The 22,696-nt window shown below is 44.3% G+C and overlaps 1 protein-coding gene across 3 annotated transcripts in view; it reads left to right on the forward strand.

The window, feature by feature from the left end:
* The window catches only part of TRAPPC9 (trafficking protein particle complex subunit 9), a 457,546-nt gene extending 435,134 nt beyond the window's left edge, over window positions 1–22,412 (forward strand). For all 3 annotated transcript variants that reach the window (XM_083859528.1, XM_083859527.1, XM_083859529.1), the window contains 2 exons: window positions 12,036–12,259; window positions 19,316–22,412. In XM_083859528.1, coding sequence (XP_083715654.1) covers window positions 12,036–12,259; window positions 19,316–19,495 — 404 coding nt within the window. In that variant the 3' untranslated portion in view covers window positions 19,496–22,412. The remainder of the gene's footprint in view (window positions 1–12,035; window positions 12,260–19,315) is intronic.
* Window positions 22,413–22,696: the final 284 nt, after the last annotated feature.

Consider the following 22,696-nt stretch of genomic DNA (forward strand, 5'->3'; position numbering starts at 1 on the left):
ACAGGACACACACTGTATGCCAGCCTGACCTCCTGCCTGTGTAGCAGATAATAAAAAGAAATTTTGTCAAACCTGTTTGTGATGAACAGATAAAAAAGGGTTGGCCCAAATTCATAAATGAGACTATTTAAGCACACTGGGGCCATGTCATGGAATATTTTAAAATAAGTCAAAAGGAACTCAGGCTTACTGGAAAACACAGAGCTTTGAGCATCTTAAAATTTTAAGGATCTGCCTCTGAGCATTTACATTAGGACTGGATACAAGCAGTATAAACTCTGAAGTGATTTTCACTTGATAGCAAATTGGGCAAAGCACCAAATCACAGGTTAGCCTGGCTGCCAGAGGATGAGACAAGCAGGTGCCATCCATGTGCCAGCAATTTCTTAGGGAAGGAGAAATGTCTGTCATAAAAGGCATGTGTGAAGTAAAATAACTCCCACCAAAAGCAGGAAGGTTAAACTAAGCTGATACATTTCTGAGATAAATCTGTGGCTAGTGGGCATTCAGGTTTTAAGATCCTGAGCAGAAGCTGGAGGCAGTGAAACTCCAGAGCACGAGTCCTGCTCACACTTCCCTCCTCAGCCAGCGTGACTCTATTATTTGGAGTTAATGGAAGAAGGTTGTACCACATTTAGATGTTCATAGCCAAGATCAAGTAGTGCTAAAACTGAATGCTGCTCACGTGGAGTTTAAAATTGGACATAAACATTGCACTGATTTGGAGGAAGAAATCTTACTCAGGGCAAATGACAAGGTTGAGGAATCCTTTAGCAGGCGAGTCCCATGGGAGGCTGCAGCATCCTCAGCCTGCTGCCATCACAGAGTTAAGAATGGACACAAACTGGGAACAATTTGGCAAGAACGATAATGGGACCAGTTGGGACATGTCATCAGCATACTAGGCACTGCAAAAGAGTGATTAAATAGGAAGACACAGACAATTATCGAAGACTAATTGCTTATTGTTGCTAGAACTATATTTTAAATGTGTTGTTCTTTTTAATTGCTTTTGGAGGAAATAAAGTGTCCTTAATTTAATTCTAAAATGTTTGGGAATGGGAAGTCTGCCAGGAACAGGGCAGCTCAGAGGTCTTGTGAAAGCAATTGCCTCTTTCACCAGCCTATATTCATTTCCAGTTATCCCATCCTCTGCCAACTTTCCTGTTTTCTGGTTCATGCCCTAATGTTGGCTGAAGGTCTCTGGGTTGTTGGTACTTGCAGGAAGCTGCAATAGTTTGTTCATATCCTTTACTGTATTTTTCATTCATCACTGTCCAAGGGCCTTGACCCAAAGAGGAGCTGAACTCTTCAGGTCCACAGGGGGTTTGGAGCAGCAGGCTCTGAGTATAAGGGCAGTTTTCAGGACAGGACTAGCAGTGGTTGACAAGGTGAGATTTCTGTGTAGTTTGAACCTGTTACAACACAAACATCTGTATATCTCTGTGCTCTGGTACTACTGGCTGAATTTCCTTCACTGTTGTGTCAGTATAAGAATGAATGAATATGAGAATGTTATTTCAAATTAAGATGTTCAGGTACAGTGCAAGTAGCAGGTCCAAATCACAGACAGAAGGTTTAATGCAAGTAGCTAGGAGGGTCTTGTGTTATTAAATAACCATTCAGCTTTTTCCTGATGAAAGTGACAGGGAACACAGTTTTTATATTCATAGAAATATCTTTTGTATGGATGTATTCAGCTCTGAAAGTACTGCAGAAACTCATCATGGACAAATGAATGTAACGAAATCTGCCTCTCTGTGTGCAAATAATTTGCAGGAACAGTTTGGAAAATTAAAGGAAGCTGGTCTACATTAGGGAGAGCAAGTGCAAAGAGAGGAAACCGGAACAATGTTTAGGTTCATACTTCAGAGGTGACACAGGAAAATCCAGAGAACCCATTGTCTCAGTAGAATCCCACATGTCACCTGCTCCTCTAAGCTTCCCACAAAACCAGGCTGATAATTCTGTTGCTGACTTAACACAGACCAGGAGGGGAGGGATGGGAAACTTGCTTGTGTGGAGACAGGCAGGATCTGCTCTGTACAGAGAGTTTGCCTGTAGTAGAGATATTTTCCTCCTTTCTTATCTTTTCTTATGCACCTGCATAAAATGTAAGATCAGAAATGGAGAGAATTGACTAAACCTGTTTCTGAATAAATTATTTCGAAAAGAATTCCCTTTTCATTGTCAAGTTTCTTGCAAAGTCCTGAACAAATACTCTTGCAATAATGGTTAAGGGAAAAAAAACCCCAAAAAACCAGAAATATAGAGAAGTTGTTTCAGACACCATGGCTGGGCCTTTCTGTGTTCTTTTAAGGCAATTAGAAGGAAAGCTGGCCTGGGTAAACATTTTGATCAGCATTTTAGATTGCTTGAACACATAAGAACTGAATCATTCCATGAGACCTTCATTGCAGCAACTCTAGCACGGGCTCTGGGTCTTTGGCTTTCCTCCATCAAAGCCCCTGATGGACATTATCCAGAGAGATGTCAGTGATGCTGCTGCTCTCTCCTACCCCAAGCTGTGGCTCTCCTAGTTCACAGATCACAGAGTAAATTAGTATTTTTAAATTTACAATTGCAATGGTTGATTGATAGAGTACCTACCCTAATCATAACAGCAAATCTGGGCAGGACTTGATTTTTTGGTTTTAGAGATCTCTTACCTTTTATGTGAATGGTGTTTACTCCTCTGAGCATCTCATGCCTTGAGTTTTATTGGCCAACTTGTTTGTGCAAAGCCATTCCTGTGTGAGGTGTCTGCTCAAAGTCCTGGGCCAAGTTCCCAGCTGCAGGGAATGGCAGAGGCCAGTGTGGGTGCATCAGCTGGGGATTCAACATCCAGTTTCAAGGGAAATATCCAATGGAAACTTCTCCATCCCTCCCCTGTAATGATGAGCAAAACCACCCTGCCTTTCTCTGCAGCCTGGTTTTTAAAATCAGATCAGAAACGAGTGAGAAGAGAAAACATTGCTGGAATATGTCTTTCCACTGGGATTCAATGTATTTGTATGTGGCTTTCCAAAATTAAACTTTGACAGTGGCAAAGAGGGGCTTGGGTGTGAAAATACAATTAGCCATGACTCAGGACTCTTGATATACAGGGGCACCAGTGAGTTGTGAGTTCTTGCATGGGAACTTGACAAAGTGGCAAGAACAACTTGCTGTGTGTTAATAAATAACAGAGAAAATAACACAAAATGTTATTAATGTTTGGTATTTATTTCCTTTGGGTGATGTAGACAGAAGTGCACCTGGCAAAGTGATGGTAAATTATGTTCTTCTTGTGGAATAGTCATTGTCTTCTTGTTAGTTACATTCATTCCCTTTTCCTGATAGTTCTGAGGTCCTGAAAAAAAGGCATTATAAGAATCCTGATGTATTATTTTCACATAATGGTCTCTTGCAGACTTCCTGTGGTGTCAATAAGCATCAGCCATCAGCTGGGCCATAAAGTAGTTTTTCCATCTTAAAGATCAATTCATGGAGATCCTAAAAGGCTTGGAAAAGGCTGTCAACAAAAAAGCAAGGCTTTACAATCACCCTTCTCAGTGGTTGTAGCAGCCTCATCCTCCACCTTCCCAAATCTGTTGGAGAACATTTTCTCCCTTGATACAATAATCACTTAGGGAAGGTCCTAGAGGGAAAAGGGAGTGGCCCCATGCCTGTCCATTAATTTTTTCATGGCTGTCAGGCATTGCAGGGAAATTTTGGAACCCAGGGATGCCAAACATTGTAGGTAAATGAACAGAAAAAGGGGTGGGGAGGACAGAATTCTCTTGGCTTATTGCATTACTTCAAAAACTATTTAACTTTTAATTAGAAGGAGGTTGGGAGATTGCTAGGTCTTTATGCTTTTTTTTTCCCCTTCTGTCATCTAGATTTTATGCTGCCACTTTTAAAATGCAATTTATTTATGCAGTTGGAATTAAACTTGGCCCTTCTAATTTTCTGAAGTGCTGTTTCTCTCGTGTCTGAATCTTTGTAGGATGGAAATACAGCCACGACTGATTTCTGTGCTAGTGACTGCATGTTCTGATTCAGAGCTCCTGTGCTCCTAAGCCAATAATGATTCACTCTCACAGCAGTGGTGTGAGCAGTCTCAGCTTTTATATGCCATCTGTGTGAGTGAGCTGAATCTGCAGAAACGGGACCCTGTGCACATGGCTTTTCCTCTACTCATGGATGAAAATATTAAAGCAAATCCGTATGGTCCATGAGATGTTTTCTGTGTCAGGAAGGGAGTAAAGCTGCCTGTCAAACCAAGCTGTTCTCCCTGATGAAACACTCCTTTCCATAGTATTTTGCACGCCAGCCATGTGTGCTTTCTCATCTGACATCTCATTGAGATCCTTGGCTCTGGTACTGCAGGAGGGAAGTGTGTTCTGGGAAGGAAGGAAATTATCTCTCAATATGTACACAATCACTTGGGCACACACGCACACACACACACACACACACACAAACATACACACTCTCTTAAATCAACCTAAATGAATTGAATTTTTTATTTTGTGGGGTTTTTTTTGTAGGAATGTGAAAAAAAATTAATCTGGTTGAGCCAGACTTAATTGCTTCCCTTTTGTTTGGATTTTCTATTTTCTCATGAAGATATTAGAAAGAAATGCTCTGAGCTATTATTAGATACAAAGGTAGAGATAGAGGGCAAAGGGTTCATTTACAATTCCTACAGCAAACCATTGAAGCTAAAAGGCAGCTGATGAGTGGCTCGAAAATATAGATTCATCCACTAAGCTTAGGGAGTATTTCCAAAGGTTTGTGCTGGTCTGGAGATCTAACCCTTTATGCAGCTGTAAAACCCACTGGATGGAGGAAACAGAAAACAAGTGGTGTTTTTTTTTTTTTTTTTTTTTTTTGTTTTTTTTTTTTTTTTTTTAAGTTAATGAAAGGAGTCACCTTGCAGGGAGAAACTTGAAAACATGACCTGATATAAAGTAATGAATTGACATAAATGTACTAGTTTTGAAGGAAGCAACTGGACTTCAGCTCTGTGCCAGGAGACTGGGAAACATAAAGGTTATCCACAGACACACATTCTTTGTGTTCTGAGAAACTCAAGTCAGTTAATCCCTGATAATGGGATACCATTATAACCGCTACCTCACCTCCATGATCTTAGGGCAATACTGCAAGAAGAAAATTGATCATGTTGGGCAGGACAGCCCATGGCATTAGAGTGTGCTGTTGCAGAAGAAATCCAATGCCAAAAAGGTTTTCTAGCCCTTCCCTAAAACACAGTGGTGATTATCACTTCCTATCAGAGAATCCCAGAGATGGGCAGGGACCTCTGGAAATCATGTGGTCCTATCCCTTTTCAAGCAGGGCCACCTAAAACCACTTGCCATGGACCACGTGCAGATGGATTTTGAACCTGCTTGGGCAACCTGTGCCAGTGCTGGGTCACCTTCACAATAAAGAAAGAAATTCCTGATGATCAGAGGGGAGCTCCTGTGTCTCAGTGTGTGCACAGTGCTTCTGATCCTGCAACTGGGCAGCACTGAACCAAAGAGCCTGGCTCTGTCCTCTTGGCCTTAAGTTTTAACTTTCATATTTTTCAGATTCTGTGCTGCCTTGGTGTGTAGCTCTGAGCTTCATATGAAGGGTCAGTAAGTTCTTTTCTCAGGGTAGGTGGACAAAACAATCCCATTCCAGCTTGAAACCAAGGACACTGTTATGAGCTTCAGCCCCAAAAAGTATAAACAACAGAGAACTGAAGAGAGCAAGAAGGAGGATGGAACTTCATAACCTGAAGCTGTAATTGGACAATCAGCCCCAATATGGACCAAAACTTTTAAAAGTGTGAGACCTTGTGACCCATCATCCATTTTGTGGCCATTTTGGGTCCATCTTGGATGTAGCCCTGACCAGGCTCTTGTTCTGCCCAAGGTGGATCCTTAAAGGCCTTTTAATAAATACCTACTTTATTCTCTTAGCTCTGTCTAGTCTCTGTTCTAGGTCAGCCTCACAAGGCATCCACCTCCAGGTGTTCATCTACATTGCTGAAATCCCCTGGAGTCTTCCTCAGGCTGGGCAGTCCCAGTTCTCACATCCTGTCCTCACAAGAGAGATGCTCCAGTCCCTTAATCCTCTTCCTGACCCTGCCTTGGAGTCTCTCCAGTGTGTCCATGTCTGTCTTGTAATGAGGAGCCCAGAACTGGATACAGCACTCCAGTACTCTTCAGTAGTGTTCTAATTGTCAAAAAAAAAAAAAAAAAAAAAAAAAAAAGGAAATTTTGGAACAGCAGCTGTTCCAACTGGGACACCAACACTGGTTTTGGATAGCTTTAGCTTGAACATTGAAGGGGTTTTTTGTGCTCTTTTTGCCAAACCTCTTGAATCTGATGCTGCTGCATTTGAGCAGCTTTGGTCAAGGAGGGATTTTCATCTGGGTATCTCAGTTTTGCTGGCTTGATCTCTGGAATAAATGTTCCTTTCTGAACTTTTCTCTGGCTTCAGTTTATTTTTTATCCAGTGGCTGCATTGAGGCTTGTTCAGCTTGCCAGGCTAAAGGGCATCACAAGAACATGCATCATTTTGTACTTTTTGTCTAAGGCAACAAAACAAAACTAAGTTTAAAAAAATCACTTTGGTGTATTTTTTTTTTTCTGTGAAAACTCCTGAAGCATAAAAATAGTGTCTTTCCTTGAAGAGGGGATATTACTAATGTAAATCCAATGCAGAGGAATAATATGATGTATGTCAAAAGGCAAGCAACCGAGGAGGAGCTGGAGTGATGGAAATGCCTCACGGGCATATGAGATTGTGGGGATAGGTATTCACACAAATGATCCTTTCTTACATGTGCCCAGGGCTTTCTCTTATCTCTGAACATGAACCCATAGAGAAATAGAAATGTTCCTGTATTAATAGTGCATTGGAGATAACCCTCATCTGAAAAATACAGTAATACTGCACAACTGGGAACCCTTTCAGAGCAGGGAATTGGACTGGCAATTTCATAGTGTGTTGGTAATGAAACATTTTGGTTCTGTATAAGCAAATGGGCAACGTTAATGGACACATTACTCTGGCTGTTGTCGTCCCTGCATTTCTTGGTTTCAAAGTGTTTGAGTCTTTGCAGCAGCTTCTCTCGCTGCTTCATGTAAACAATAAGTATTCTTAGAATTTATCTCTATGTTTTGCATTCTTGTTCTCTGAGAGAGAACTTGACTGATGGTCATATTGACCAATGGAGTCAGGAGGTTGTAACCTCTTTGGGCCAATCTTGGCCCTCTGTACAAAATGTATATAAGCCTATTGGAGTCAGATAATAAAGAGCTTTCCATGATTCACCAAGCTGCTGCCTGCTGTCCTCTGTGAGGCTCCACTCCCACGTCACAACATGTTGCCCCTCAAAAGGCGCTGGGTCGCATCTGGTGACCCCGGACGTGTGAGAAGAGGGTCTCCAGTGCATCTGGTGACCCCGAACGTGTGGGAAGAGGGTCTCCTGTCACATCTGGTGACCCCTCCATGTCTGGACTGCAGCTGGGTCGCATCTGCTGACCCTTTGTGTCTGAACGGCACATCTGGACACTGTCCGTGTCTGAACGGACTCCTGACGTGGGAGAACAGGTCGCACCGGTGACCTCTGACTGCAAGAGAACTGCACGTCGGTGGACCTGTCTGCCCAGTGAGAGACTGTACCTGCTCTGCCTGAGGTATCGTGGTAAGAGATAATGATCTCTAAACCATCCTCAGATGAGGAAACCCTCATGGTGGACCTTTGCCTTGAGGTCCTGCGGAGACAAGAAGTCTCCTTTCCTGGAGATGCTCTCCAGAATTTGTTCTATTATGCTAGAACTCATGGGTTTTTTTGCAGCCTTGAAGAAGTTTTTTCTACAGCAGAGTGGAAGTCTTTGGGCAACTATCTGCTCCAGGTTTTCTATGCAAATCGCAGTGTGAAACTTTTGGAACTCATATCCACCTGGAGCAAGCTGGAGAAAGTGCTGCCTAAAGTACAGCCTTCCAGCTTTGAGGACAGCTCCAGCCCCATCAGGCTGGGTGCCAGGGAAGACGGTGGACTCACTCCTCCTGTCCCGGCTCCGCGGAGACGGGTGGGACAGCCGACTCCCCTTCCTCGGAAACGCAGCAGCATGGCGGGAAGCCTGCCTGCACTCAGTGTACCAGCTGAGGCGGGCACGGGGTCTCCTGCGGAGCAGACTCCTTTCCTACCCACGCCGTATCGGCGCTGGAGTGTGGAAAAACTCGGGGCTTCTGAGAGCCCCTCGGGATCGGCCCCCCCTCCCAGCCCCGTGCCGCCGCTGAAAAAGCGGCGACAGAGGCGAAAAATCGCCTCCCCCACTTCCCTCCCCCGCCATGTTTTCCCGGCCTTGGAAGCGCCGGGAGCACTCTCGGTTCGAGGGGGCGGGGTGTTTTTTGTGGACTGTCCGCACTGTGGGGCATCGGTGGAATGTTCCGTGCGGCGGGGCGGCGCGGGATCGCGCCGTCCCAGGGCGCCGGGCAGGGCGGCCGTTCCCCCCTGCGGCGGGGACTTGCACGGGGCACACAGGTCCGTGCAATCTGGCGACAGGCCAAGTGCCCCGCCGGAGCGGGGGTGGGGCCCTGCCCAGCCTGTGAGGGGCGGGGCGGCCCCGAGAAGCGGCGGGGCCGGCCCGGGGCGGCCGGTGCAGCCTGCCCAGCCCCCGCGGGACGGGGCGGTCCCAAGGAGTGAAGGGACCAGCCCAGGGCCATCCCGCACGGCCCCGGGGCGGGAGAAAACCCCCCCGCACAGGCCGGTGCCAGCCCTGAGAAAGGGCGGGCCGGCCCGGCGCCGCGCGGCGCAGCCGGGCGGCATCGGAGCCACAGCCGCGGCTCCGCTCGGGAAAGCAGGGCCGGGACAGCCTCCCGGCCCCCCCGCTTCTCCCCGTGCCGATCGGGGCACTCCCCCCGCGCCCGTGGGGGCAGCGCTTGGCAGGCGGGACACGCCCCTCCCAGCGCTGCGATCTCCCCCCGTGCCGGGTCGGGGCCGCGCGGGGCGGGCAGCAAACGCCGGTCCCAAAGTGGCGCCGAGGGACGAGCCCCTCCCAGCGCTGCGTTCCCCCCCCCACGCCGAGCAGGAGCAGCCCGAGGGAGGCAGCTGCAGCCGATCTGTCAATTTTAAAGGGACAGCGCAATCACAAGCGGGTGTTTTCCTGCTGCAGAGGATCCCGGGGTGCGGGATCCCCCCCAGTCTCGGGTGATGTCCCAGCCGAGGCTGATGCTGTGGGCGGCCGTGGGTCAGCACGGCGCCCCCTGCAGGGCAGGGATGGATTCCCCAGCCTTGCAGGTGCGGTGAGAAAAACTCTCACCCCTGTCCCTGTGGAGCACACGGGACAGGAATCAGAGGCCCATGATGCTTCATCTAATGCTCAGGCCAGCAAGACTAAAGCTAAGGCCAACAAGAAACAAAGAAAGAGAGTGCAAAAAAGAGGAATCACTCCCTTGTTTCTTTGTGGAAGGTGTGGACAGCCAAATCACATGGCAGATGTTTGCAAGGCAAGCCATGTGAAAGGCCAACCTCTGTCAAAAGGGCAGTGGGGTGCAAAGAGGAAGCGTGCTCGGACAGAAGAGTCTTCCCAGTCCCCACAGCCGATGGAGGTTTGATGGGAAAGTTCAGTCCCACACACACCTCTCCCTGTCAGTGTCCCTGAAGGGACCAAAATTGTTTAATTTGTGTTTGAGTTTCTGTTCACAGGACAAAGAGTCGGTGGTGAGAAGGCAGTTGCTCTGAAGTATTGAGCTGCCTGGATTTCACTGGACTGTTGCTCTGATCAAAGACTGTCCTGGAACAATTTGGAACAGACATTGCGATTTTTTCCTTTGCTGTTTGGCAGCTGGAATGGACTGTCTTTCAAGATCCATTCATCACCCTTCGTGACTTGTTTGGGAGCTGATGGACCAGGATCATCTGGAAATTTCAACCAGTCCTGGGATGTTCCTGTGTTCTGCATCGAAACAGAACTCTGGGGACTGGAGGTTTTTATAACACCTCCAAAAAGCCAATCCTCAAATGTGAATCTGAATGATTGTTTTCTGTGATTCATTTGTATCCTGCAGGTATCACTGGCTGATGAATGTCCAATTCCTTGCACGTTCTGGAATGGGTCATTTTTGCCCCATCTGCCAAAAGGCGGCAAAATATTGTTTGAAAAAACAAACAATCAAAATATTTTTTTTGTTTGAGCTAATTATTGCTCAATTTCAGCCGCAAAAATGGCAATCAATCATTTTTGTATGGGCTCATTGCTCAATTGATAATTGCAGGCAACAATACTTGTGAATTTGATGGGTGCAGATTTTTGTAAAATTCATACTCTCAGTATTTTGGGAGGAATTTGATTGGAGCTTTGCAAGCAGTGTTTTTCTGCCAAATGCTCTGGAGCCATGAGCTGTTGCGAGTGGCAAGAATCCTTTGGATTTCTTTTTGCGGCCCAAAAATATTCAGAAATTTAGTGCAAGGGCCCACTGTCTTTACAGACGATTTGGGAGGATGAAGTAGGCCAGTGTTCCTTGGAAGGATGATTTTGAGGGCAAGTTTTGGAAGCCCCTGAGGATGGGCAGCCCATTTGGTTGTTTGGGGCTGCTGTCATGGCATTTCCACAGTTTTCCCAGAAACTTTTTCATTTAGTCACGGATTTAAATTCTGTGGTCGACATGGCACACAGATGGGTTGTTCAATTTAAAGGGAGTCAGCAATGTTGTTTGTTCCATTTGCTGAAGAACCTTTTGTTGTGCCACAGAGGCCTGGTTCTTCAAAAACAAAAACGGGGAACGCAGGGTGAAACCCTGCAAATTCAATTGGCAAAGGCTTTGCATGCCATGGAGCACCTTACAGGTGCCACAGAATTTCACTAACCCTGCAATGTGAAAAGCAAGAAACCGTGACCGAATGAAGGTCAACAGAGGAGGAACCACTGGTCCTCCCATGGGAACAGAAATTGAACTGTAGTTCATTTTCTTTTTTCCTTTTTTCTTTTTTTAAGGTAAAAAGGGTGAGATGTCGTCCCTGCATTTCTTGGTTTCAAAGTGTTTGAGTCTTTGCAGCAGCTTCTCTCGCTGCTTCATGTAAACAATAAGTATTCTTAGAATTTATCTCTATGTTTTGCATTCTTGTTCTCTGAGAGAGAACTTGACTGATGGTCATATTGACCAATGGAGTCAGGAGGTTGTAACCTCTTTGGGCCAATCTTGGCCCTCTGTACAAAATGTATATAAGCCTATTGGAGTCAGATAATAAAGAGCTTTCCATGATTCACCAAGCTGCTGCCTGCTGTCCTCTGTCAAGGTCCACTCCCACGTCACAACGTGTTGCCCCTCTAAATTGGGGTAACAGGCTGTCATTGTCCCAGCAGTAACCAATTTAGAGGCTTTATATTTTCTGCTGTCCCAGTAAGGGAAAGAAAAGTAGAAAATTAAAAATAGAAATCCCAGAGTGGTTTAAAGTGCAAAGTGTGAATGAGCTTGTAGTACTCCAGTTCAATTTAAAGTCCCTCTTTTCCTTATAATCTGGATTTTAATATATGTATTGCATTGTGAATTCTGCCCATGTCTGTCCTGCTCCAAAAGCTCACCTCCATACAGAAGGATTTATTCTGGCTGTAACACATGAACATGGGCCTCCAGCCCTGGATCTCTCTAACTGCTGTTTGTATTGATGGTTCCTGTTTGTATTTCCCTTCACCTCATGCTGTTGATTTGCAGCACCATGAGGAATGGTCTGTGGCTTTGGCCTTCAAGGGAGGAGGTTAAAAAAATATCTTCTGGTGCCTGTGTATAGATCATAATTGGTTTTTTTTTTTTTTGCAATAGCTCTTTCAACAGCTGTGGACAGATATCAGGCCCTCATGAGCTGTTTTTTCTCAAGTAGGTCCCCTGCACAACAGCCCAGCATTGGGTTTTCTTTCCCAAAATTACTGTCCCCCACTTCTGGTTTCACTGATGTTACTTTTTTCTGGTTGAGTCTCCTGTCAAGATTAATATCATTTTGGAGGCAGGTGTCCAGCCTAATGAGGACTTGTTTCCTTGATTTGCAGACATCCTGGTTGATGGCAAGGTCTGTGACTGTGACGCCGTGGTGACCTGCCAGGTTGGGGACCCTGTCCCCCTGCAGGTGAAGTTGACCAACTGGAGCAGGCACAGCGTGGGGCCCTTTGCTCTGACCATGATGCCCTACCAGGATTACCAGAATGGGGTGCACAACTATGACCTGCAGGATGCCATCACCTTCGTGGGGTCCAACACCTTCCACATCGACACCGTGAGTTTTTTGATCACAGTTTAATCAGGATTTTGAATGACATGCACTTGGAAGGGGTTTCATTACTCTATTGTGCATTTTAAGGCAGAGTAATTTTTGGAAAGCCCCATGATTATGGCAGCTATTGCTAACAGCACTGCTGTGTTCATCTGGAGTGGTCTCTCTTGAAATGGTTTAAGACTGCAATTTCCTACCATGCAAACCAATAGTAAATTATCAGAGGCAGCAACTTCTGGTCACTCCAGATCTGGCTGAATATGAGTGGGTAACCCCAGATTGAATGTTCAATACCATATTGCCAGTCCCTTAGGTCACCCAGAGCAGCCTGCAGTAATAGATTTTAAATAACTTTTTTTTTTTTTCTTTAGTCCGTAAGAAACATTCCCCAGGCTGAGCCAAGGAACTCAGCAAATCAGTTTTAGTCAGGTCCTGAGGAAACACAACAGACTGCAAAAAGAAAATGCTAAGCATTAATGAGCAATCTGATGAGCTGGTTCATTTCCTGGATGCTTAGCATACTGTTATAAAATGATACAGAAATGCTTAAAATGAGACAAAAAAGAGAGAAAAGAGCCCCTTTTTAAAACAATTGAGATTATGATTTTTCTCTCAATTTCTCTAGAAAATTCAAGTGTAGCAGCTTTTTGCTTCTAAGGCAAGACACTGAAAAGACAGAACGATACTCTCCCCCATATCCTTCCCTCCCAAAAATACAACAACAAAATACCTGGAATGAAAATTTACAGGCAATGCTGCGGGGTGGAATGAGCAGCATTTCTGGTAACTCATGAAATAAACATGAGTGAGTGTTTGGGATAGTGCTTAGGACCTTTGTTTAGGTCATCTCTTCAGATTGGTAATAAAATGTATCTGTCAAAATTTAATATATAAGTGAACCTTAGAAAGAAATTAAAGGTTAGCCATAGAGATAGTCACCATGCATATTTTTCAATTACTCATCACAGAGAAAATATTTCTAAAAGCTAATGAGCATGAAATATACCATCAACTTGAATTTTAATTGGGGCTAACTGCATTCTTGTAGCTGAATAATTTAAATACGTCAACAGAAATCATCCGGGGATGGCTTTCTTTGACTCTGCTTCTGACAATGTGGAGTTTTTAATCAGAGTGGTGGTGTTTGGATGCCCAGCTGCCAAAGGGCCTGACCCTGCAGGCTAATGAGGGAAAAGGGAGATGTCAGTGTGATGTATTCTTACCTTCTGATTGAGTCTCCTACAGGGCAAAGAGTCAGGAGGTCACATCTCTGGTGCCTGCCCAGGCAGCCTTCTCATACGTTACAGTCCCTGCTTTTGCCCCATTGCTCAGTGTTTTGACATTTCTCCTGTAAACACAATCCCCAAGAAGTTAAAAATAGAATTGTTTTCTGCTGCTTGTCCTCCTTTCCATACAAAAAGGTGAAATGAGCAAAATGTCGACCCTTAGACAAGAATTGTTGCATTTCACAGTGTGCAGTGTTGGCACTGCAAAAGCTGCTGGGGAAAGTGCTTGGTCATGTTTCTTTGGGGGATAGAGCCCTGATTGTGGAAGAAAATCCTTTATGTCTCCCATAGGCCCTTCCTTCCCTCATAATAACTAATTTAGGAATAGAAAATAGATTCCAGAAAGTTCCACCTGTTTGGGGAGGATGAGGGGAAAGGCCTGGGTTGTGCATTTGATGCTTCAGGGAAGAACCACCATGCTCAGAATTGTGCTTATGCTCTGAGTTTGGCCAAAAGTGAGGCAGACACTGGTTAAAGAACCAAAGGAGCTCATGGCTGAGTGAGATGAAAGACAACTGGAGTTGCTCTTGTTTATAAACAAAAGTTGAGATACTGGACCCGATTCCTTGCTGAGTTTTCAACTCAGTGCTGCTGTGTGGAAGCTGTTAAAAATGTCCCATCATTTTTTTAACCTGAGGTCATGGACTATTTTTCTTTTTAAGTGGAGGTGGCTGGAGGTGCTGCCCTTTCCCAGCTGCTTGTGAAAGATGCTCCCCTCTCCCCCAGCAGGCCCATCAGGACAGACACTGCCAGCACTTGTTTTTGTGCAAAGTTGTCCAGTTTAGCAAAAAACTACGTTGGTCAGCAGTTTAAGGTAATTGGGCTGCCTTCACACTGACACTGGCACAGGAATACTGACATGATTTATTGCAGGGCCAAGCTGGGTGGGAGGAAGGATGGAGAATCAAGTCTGGTTTGGTGGATCACGGCCACATGGTCAGGAATGAGTGGGAGCATCAGGTATTACAGCAAGGGCAGATACTCCTCACACCCTGAAAATTCCCTCTTTTGTTATGCAGAAACTTCAGTGCTGGTACAAAACGACCCCAACAGATCCCTCTGCCTTCCTAAATGTTGATTTCATATTAAGTCTCATGCTCAAAAATTCACCATAACTTTTGATTCCAGACTACAAAGTCTCAAAGCAGTTTCTGCTGCTACCTGGAAGACAGGGGATATATACAGGAATTTTCAGGATGCATATGCTGCTTTGCAGTGTGAATATAAATGATGGAAACAGCAAAAGTTACACAATTTTGTATTTCCCTTTCTTGTGGCTTGAAGTCCAAGTTAGAAGATTTCTCTTGGAAGTAATGTAATGATGCTTATTCACCTCTTTGTGCTTTTACCTCAGCTCGATACAGCAGCTTGGGTTTGTGTCACAAAGTCTCTGCTGGGATGTGCTACTTCAAAAAGCAAAGTCTTTTCTGGAAATTTTTAAAGGATATTGAGTTATTCCCATGCATTTTAAATTAAGTAAAATCTGTATTTTTAAGCACAACTACTAATTTGGCTAACCTTACTTTTCTCTGTATTTGACAGAAAAAGTAACTTTATCCATTATAACTTAAATATTTGCCATTTTTTGTTCAATGGGTGATTTTGAAACATGGTACAACCTACCCATTAAATACAGTGGATTGATTCATTTTTTTATCTTGCTTCACAACATAAAATTTATCTTTTGCCCTATTACTAATTTTTTTTTAGTTCTTACCAATTTCTTTTTGTTGAATAATTAGTTATCAGACAGAGTTGCTTTTTGCTAAATTAAAACCAAAAATATTGTCTTCTGTTGAGAATATTGTAACTCCCAGCAATTCATCCTCTCTTGTTGTCCCTGCTTGTGCCCTTGCTTATTCTCAAGCAGGATTTTTTCCTGTGTGTGTTATCCTGCACAAGCCCAAGCGATTGGTAGTGGGAGATGAGGAGAAATTCATTAGTAGATGGTCATTTTGAATCAGCTCAGAAGCCAGGGTGAACATTTGCTCACTTCTGGCAGGTCCTCTGTGGCCCATCTGGAACAAATTATTTTTCTTGGCACTGTTTTATTCACACTGTAAACTCTTTGGGGCAGCGAGCAGTAGCTGGCACCAGCCCTAATCTCCAACTGAGCTCCCTAAGTACTACAGCAGTATAAATAAGTAGTAATTAGTTCTAAGCAATCGCAGTCCCACATGGTAGCCTAAATCAGGGAAGGATTAGGATGGAGCTAGAAACTTAATTTTTCTTCTACCTTGGTGGAACAAAGGAGTAATGTGGACTTTTTCCCTTGATTTTCAATCGTTATTTTCTGAGGTAAAAGCTGCTCATCTTTGTTTCCACTGATGATGGAATTTTAATAAAACCTATTTTAACTCTGCCCTGACTCAGGGATGTCAGCATCCTGATGAATGATTCAACACACATGCAGGCACAGATCTGGGCAGTGTCACTTCCAGAGCTCTGTGCTGCTGACTGAAGGACAACACGAATTTGGTCTGGCTCAGGCAAGAGTCGTGTTCCTCATCCTTCAGCTGGGTCATGCACTGCAGTCAGTGGGGTGGGGTGTCCTGCCAGCCAAAGAGGTGACCACCTGAACAAGCCTCTCTGGGGGGCTGAGCAAGTCATCAGAGCTGATGGAGTTTAGGGAACATTTTGCCTCGATCTGCATTTGATCAGGTGAATCCTTCTGTTGAACAGCTGCCTTAGATGTGGACATGCACTTTACAGACATCTGAGTGGATTCAGTTCCAGACTGAGACACCTGAATGAGGAGGTGTTACCATGGGTGCTGGCCCTCTAAGCTCCCCTGGAGGTGTGGGCTGCAGCAGGTAGAACCTGGCTTATTAACACAGGGCTGAGATTCAGTTGCCTAAAAGTAGATGTTTGCCATGATCCAGGTGCAGTGCCTATCCCACCAGCCACCACATGCTGCCAGAAATTCTGTAAGACATCCTGGGCATCTTCCCAGTCCTGTGCAGGTGTCTTAGTGCATTAGACCATCCCATTACCTGTGTTTAGACAACTCTGTTCTGGCTCTGCAGGCTGCCTAGGGAGACCATTCTGTGTTTGCTCCACTGTCTGCATTGACTAAGTATCCTCATTTTGTATCAGGAGCTTGGATACCTTGGATACCTTGGACTTGCAAATGTAGGTTTAACCTCAAAATTAGTCCTGTGCCTGGTGTAGCAGCTGGGCTGGATGTGACCCTCCACTGACCTGGCTGCTGCAGCTGAATGTCTGATCCTTTGGGAATGTTTGTAGGCAGCCCCACTGGAGATGCAGCCTTACTTTCCAAAATTGGTTCCTGTTTTGAAGGAAACATCTTATAACTTCTGCAGAGCCACCTGCGCTTGAGCAAGGCAAAGGTTTTCAAGCTCATTTTGCTTCCCTGTTTCTTCTCCAAACCACAAGTGTTGATACACTGGTGGTGGTACAACAGCTGTGGGTGGAGCCCAAACCTGAGTGTGATGTCTGATGTTGATGAGCCTGAAGCCACTTTCCTGCTTGCCAAGGGCTCTGAGCTGGGCTGTGACGGATACTCCTTCATGGTGCAGCGAGATTAGGAAAAATGGACCTGGAGCTTGAAAAAGCTGAGGGTCCTGAGGAGGCTTTGTTTGCTGTTTGCCTGCACCCACTGCTGGCATTAGTACCTGACTCTGCTCTCCTCTGGATGAAAGTCCACATCAGTGCCAGTGAGGCAGAAATCAGGCAGGCAGCCCTGGGAGAAGAGGGAAGAGGCAAGAGGGGACATGGGGTTGATGTTGTTGTGCGTGTCCAGACACGGTGCCAGAGGGCAAGAACTTGTACCCAGCGAGGAGAGGAGATGCCAAGGACACGGTCAGGGGAGCAGCTGTGGCTGCTCTGATCATTCACGTGGACAACAGGATGATGATACAAGTTTGCTGTAGGTCAGCAGAAGTGCTCAGCATCAAAAGCAAAGGGAGCCTGGGCTCTCCAGCTCTGAGGATGTGGCTGCTTGTGAGCAGACAGGCCCTTGTGCAGGGGCTGAAATTTAGAACCATGGAAGCACAGAATGGTTTGGGTTGGAAGGGAACTTAAAGCTCATCTCATTCCAACCCCTCTTGCTGTTGGCAGGGACATCTTCCCCTATCCCAGATTGCTCCAAGCCCCACCCAGACTGGCCTTGAACACTTCCAGGGATGGGGCATTCAAAGATTCCCTGGGCAACCTGTGTCAGTACCTCACCACCCTCACAGTAAAGAATTTTTTCCATATACGTATCCTCAATTTCCCCTCTTTCAATGTGGTCCCCATACTCTTTATCCAATCGCTACAGATCCTGATGAAGAGTCTTTTCCAGCTTCTCTGTAGCTCATTCAAATACTGGAAAGTGCTGTGAAGTCTGCACTCTACCTTCTCTTCTCCAGGCTGAGCAACCACAACTTTCTCAGCCTGTCTTCATAGAACAGCTGCTCTGGTACCTTTAGCAACTTCTTCCAATTTAGGGAGGTCCAGCTATGAGACTGAAAACCCAGGGAACTACACAGGATGCATATCTCCTGCCTAAAGAAGCCAATAGTGTACGTCCGAAAAAAAACCCAGGAGAAAATGGAAACAGCTCATTCCCTTCACTTCTGAAAGCTACAGAGAATGTGCCTCATGGAAGGTGGTGGCTGGAAGGTTTCAGCTCTCTGAAATATCCTTGAGTTCCTTGCACACCTGAAATCTTCTGTTGATCATTTGCCTTCCCCCTCTTCCCTACCATGGTCTTCCCACCATCCCTGTTCTGGTCTTCCCAAGCCAGTTGTCCTTCAGCAAAGGGTGTCCATGAGCACTTTTCCAGTTCACACCCCATTGTTCATGTCCCACTTTATCATATGAAGAAATTTTTTGTGGTGGGGAACAGCCCTGATCACCTGTCTCAGCCTCAGCCTTTATTGGGACTTCTCTGCTGGGATGAAGCTGCCTTTTCACAATTTTTTGAAAAATTCCATCCAGTGGAGTGGCTTTGTGTTGATTTGGTGTTTTGCATTTGCTGTAACTTTAACTCAGTTCTAGGCATCCTGAAACTGGATTTAACATCTTGTGGAAGCAGATACTAATTCAAATATTATCACATGCTGAACAGTGGTGGGAGTGTTAAAGTTAGAAATTACTGAAGTGTCTTGCTGAAATGATGGACTGAGATATATTATTTGTTGTGAAGATATGGATTGTAGATGGGTTTGTGATGAATAAAGGTGCATAAATGTAGAAACAGTGTGAACTCTGTATATTTAATTTGGACAAGTAAAGTCAGGATGGCTACTGTTTCTGGGAAGTTTCTTCCTAAACTTCATTATTTCAATGATAGTGACCTAAATTCCTGATTAGAATTTGCAGTCAGATTGTGTCTCAGTAATAAGTGAGAATGAACTTAGTTATTGCTAAACTCTTAAATGGTGTTTAACCATGTATTTAACATTAATTCAGAGATATGATTTAGAACTTTAATAGAGATGTTGGTAAATGCAGTCTAAGGAGAGATTTAGGGTGATCTCTACCTTAAACAAATTCTGCTTTGGAATCAATGGCTCCTAAAAGTTCGTGTTCTGTTTTGAGCTGTGGCACAGATTTACTGCCTGAGTGAATAACAGGATTAATTTTTTAATCTAACAGTTTTACCAGAATAGGGACAAAATGTTTACTCCTTTTTGTATGAAAGCATTACTAAGATGTGAAGCTGGAGTACTCTAAGACCCATTGAAGGAGTTAACGAACTGCATACTGCAATTAATTAGCTTTGTTGATGGTTTATTTGTACTGATTTTTGTGTTCTCTTCTCCAGGTAAAGCCAACCAAAGACTCTGTCTACTTTGGAGCACTTCTCTTCCTCTACACGGGCGACTTCTACCTGAATATCAAGTTCCATGAAGACAACAGCAGCAGGGAGCTGCCTCTGTCCTGGCTCTGCTTTCCCAGTGTCCACATCCATGCCACGGAGCCCGTGGCCCCAGTGAAGCAGTAAATGCACTGTGTGCTACTTGATTAACCACAGCACACAGCAGGGCTTGGCACAGCCTCTGCTTGACCCCAGCTTGTTTCTGTCCAACCCCAGGACACAGCCTCTGCTTTGGAGGAACACTTTCTGAATTGGCTCCTAGTCATTTGGGCAGCTGCTTTAGCTAATTTCAGAAGGAGAGAGAGAGAGAGAGAGAGAGATATTACAACTGTGCTGAAGTTTTCCTTTGTTTCCAGAAAACCTTTGAAACTATATGCATTATACTTCAATATACTCCATTGAAATCAGTGGTATGAAAGTCTTGAGGGCTGAATTTTGCCATGTGTTTGAAGGTCTTAAATCCTTTTTGAATAATCCTGTTTGATCATTTTTCGATAAGATTTGTGTATCTGTATGAAATTCCTCCTGGTTTATGCTGGACTCATGACATGTTCCCTTGGGGTAGAGATTTGTTAGATTTGTTCACTGGCTTGCTCTTGTTCATTTGTTTGCTGAGAATTTGGTGTCTTTGGTGTAGTAAATGGCAGTAGTGGTGCTTTTTAGTGTGTTACTGAAAGCAAGAATAGCCTCCAGTTATTCTCTCCCTCCCCTGAGCACAGTGCCACTTGCTCCTAGTAAAGTCACTGCCTTTAGTTTGGCAGATCTATGAACTAGAAAGGAGAGAGGGTGAGGAAGAGAGAAAGAGTTTTGTCCTTGAGAGAATAAATAAGCCAACTTTGGGGCTGCCTAAGGCTTGCCTGTGAATTTAGGCTTTCACAGTTCTGTTTTACACAGTCATAGTCACTTGAAACATTTCCAGACTCTTAAAGATCCACCAGATTTAATCAGATGATCATTAATATAAATTTTCATGAGTTTTTGCAAACACTTCTCATCAGATTTCTCATACTAATATACTGCTTTTTAAATGTGTATGTTTTTCTTCCTTTTTGTTTTCTTTAAAGTTTGGTTTGGGTTTTTTTTTAAAGTTTAATTATTAGGCACTTAAGGACATGGAATTCCTGAGTGTGAATGTACTGATAATTTAGCCTATTTTTCAGAATGATGTTTTTGTATAGTGAGACATGTTTTTACCCCATGTAAAGCAGTCTTAGCTGTATAATTAATACATTATTTCATGGACCATATGTTTAAAACCTATCCCAGTCTTTTCCTAAATACATAGTTAAATTCGGTGGTAGTGTGCTTTGGGGGTGGATACACCAAGATGCGGCAGGGGCACTTCACTTAGCTCTCCATGATTTAAATCTACATGCACAACCTCTTTGCAGATTCTTTGTTTCTTTAGAATTCATGCAAACATAGGCTCCCACTGAATGCCTGGCCTGACCCTTCCTGCTCAGCTCTGGCTCTCTGCATCATGCCCAGGGGTGACTTTTAGATGTGACTGGTGTTTTCCATAGGAAAGACAGTGCTCAAAGCTCCACTCATTGCATGCTTGCAAATGACTGTTCATTCTAAATATATTCCTAACCTGAGGGATCTATAGCTGTAGCATGGTGGCTGTATTTCTAGTGTATGCAGGGATATGTATGTATTATCTCTAAAAACCTGTGTTGTGGCAATGTTATCAATGTTTGTGCTTGAGCTGTGGCTCTGTGCTCAGCTCTGAAAGTGGAAGTTTTCAGTCTTTACCTGAGGAAAATCTGAGCCCTGATGAAAACTTACTTGCAATGATTCACTGCTGTGTCAGGTGCCAGTGAGTTCCAGTAACAAAACTGTTCCTTAGACTGGCACAGTGGCTCTGGGCCTGAGACACCCCTGCAAAGAGGGTCCAACAGCTGAGCTGGGCCTGTTTTATTGTGTTGGTGGAGCTTGGCTGGCCAGATTGTGCCATGAGGCTGAATTCTCTGTCACTGGATAGGCAATACACAGGAAAATATGATCCAAGGAGAGCAGGAACTAAACCAGTGCATCTTCTCTGTAAAAGCTGGGGTTTGACATGGCTATCTGTACTATGTTGTACAACACTCTTGCAGCAAAATCCAAATCGGGTTTTATTCAGTGTTCCCAGAAGATAATCTGTAGATTCTAGGAATACAGCTAAGGCTTTATAAGAACCACATTGCATCTGAAATAAAAATATTGTAAAGCAGGTGCTGTTGGAGCCAGGATGCTTCAATTTATCCAGCTAAGGGACTATTCTCTAATTAATTTTTGACTGTGTTTTCTGAGAAGACAGGTCTTGTTCTGTGGAGCCTGTCCTGGGATGCAACATTCCTGTGCCTTTTCATTAAAAAGGATCTTGATCTACAGCCCACTGAAGCTGTTGGAATGGGAACAGCTTTTATTATAACAAAAGCAGGCTGCATATTTTCTAGGTATCCAATATGCCATTATAAATCTACCATATGTGCACATCAATATAAGTTCTTACCTGTGAGCTGACCCTTAAAGGTCTGTCTGTTCATTATATGGTAGACTACTCTGTCCCTTGTCAACTTTGAGGCTTAGTTGATTTGGCAATTGGTATCTTCCCCAGTTTTCTCAGACTTCTACTTGTCTTGGTGAGAGAGATGAAATACAAGAAGTCCTTCCTTCTGGGGGATCATTTCTAACTTGTCCAGAAGGAAGATATTTAAATGTTAATGTAATTTGGAGATGGGTTGAGGGAAAGGTGCTTAAAATCACTGGGGTTGCTGTCAGGGTTGGTCCATGTATTGCTTGAAAGAAGGATGATACTTGTCTTATCTGCTTTCCTTTCTTGGTACTGAAAACTCATTTTTCTTTCTCTGAAACACCCAGCAATTATTTTGAACATGATGAGCTGAGCTCATTGTAAATCTGATACGAACCAGTGGTTGCAATAAAGTATTCCTAATTTAAATGGCCATTGCTGAGAGCAGATGTTGATCCCATATATGAATGCACTGGAGAAGCATAAGTTATGTAACTTTAACTGAATAAATACATATGTCTTGTTATTTACACCTCTGCCAGTCTCTTCAGCCTGTAGTTCTTGGTTGTGTACCTGTGTGGTTTTGCTGATGATAATGCATATCTCTTGATTCTGTATTGTGTCTTTGAAAGAATGTGTTGGACTCCAGAACTGAAATTTCAGCTTTCTCTTCCTAGCTCTCTCAAACTTTCTCTTCCTAGATGATCTCAGAGGTGGTGAGCCCTGTCTGCTGGATAGTGTGGCTCCTGTGTCCATTCACTGTCAGCTGAGGAGAGGGAGAGGCACTCACATAAAAGGCAACAAATGGC

The sequence above is a fragment of the Zosterops lateralis genome (genome assembly GCF_965231275.1).
Source record: "Zosterops lateralis genome assembly, chromosome: 1".
Taxonomy (NCBI): domain Eukaryota; kingdom Metazoa; phylum Chordata; class Aves; order Passeriformes; family Zosteropidae; genus Zosterops; species Zosterops lateralis.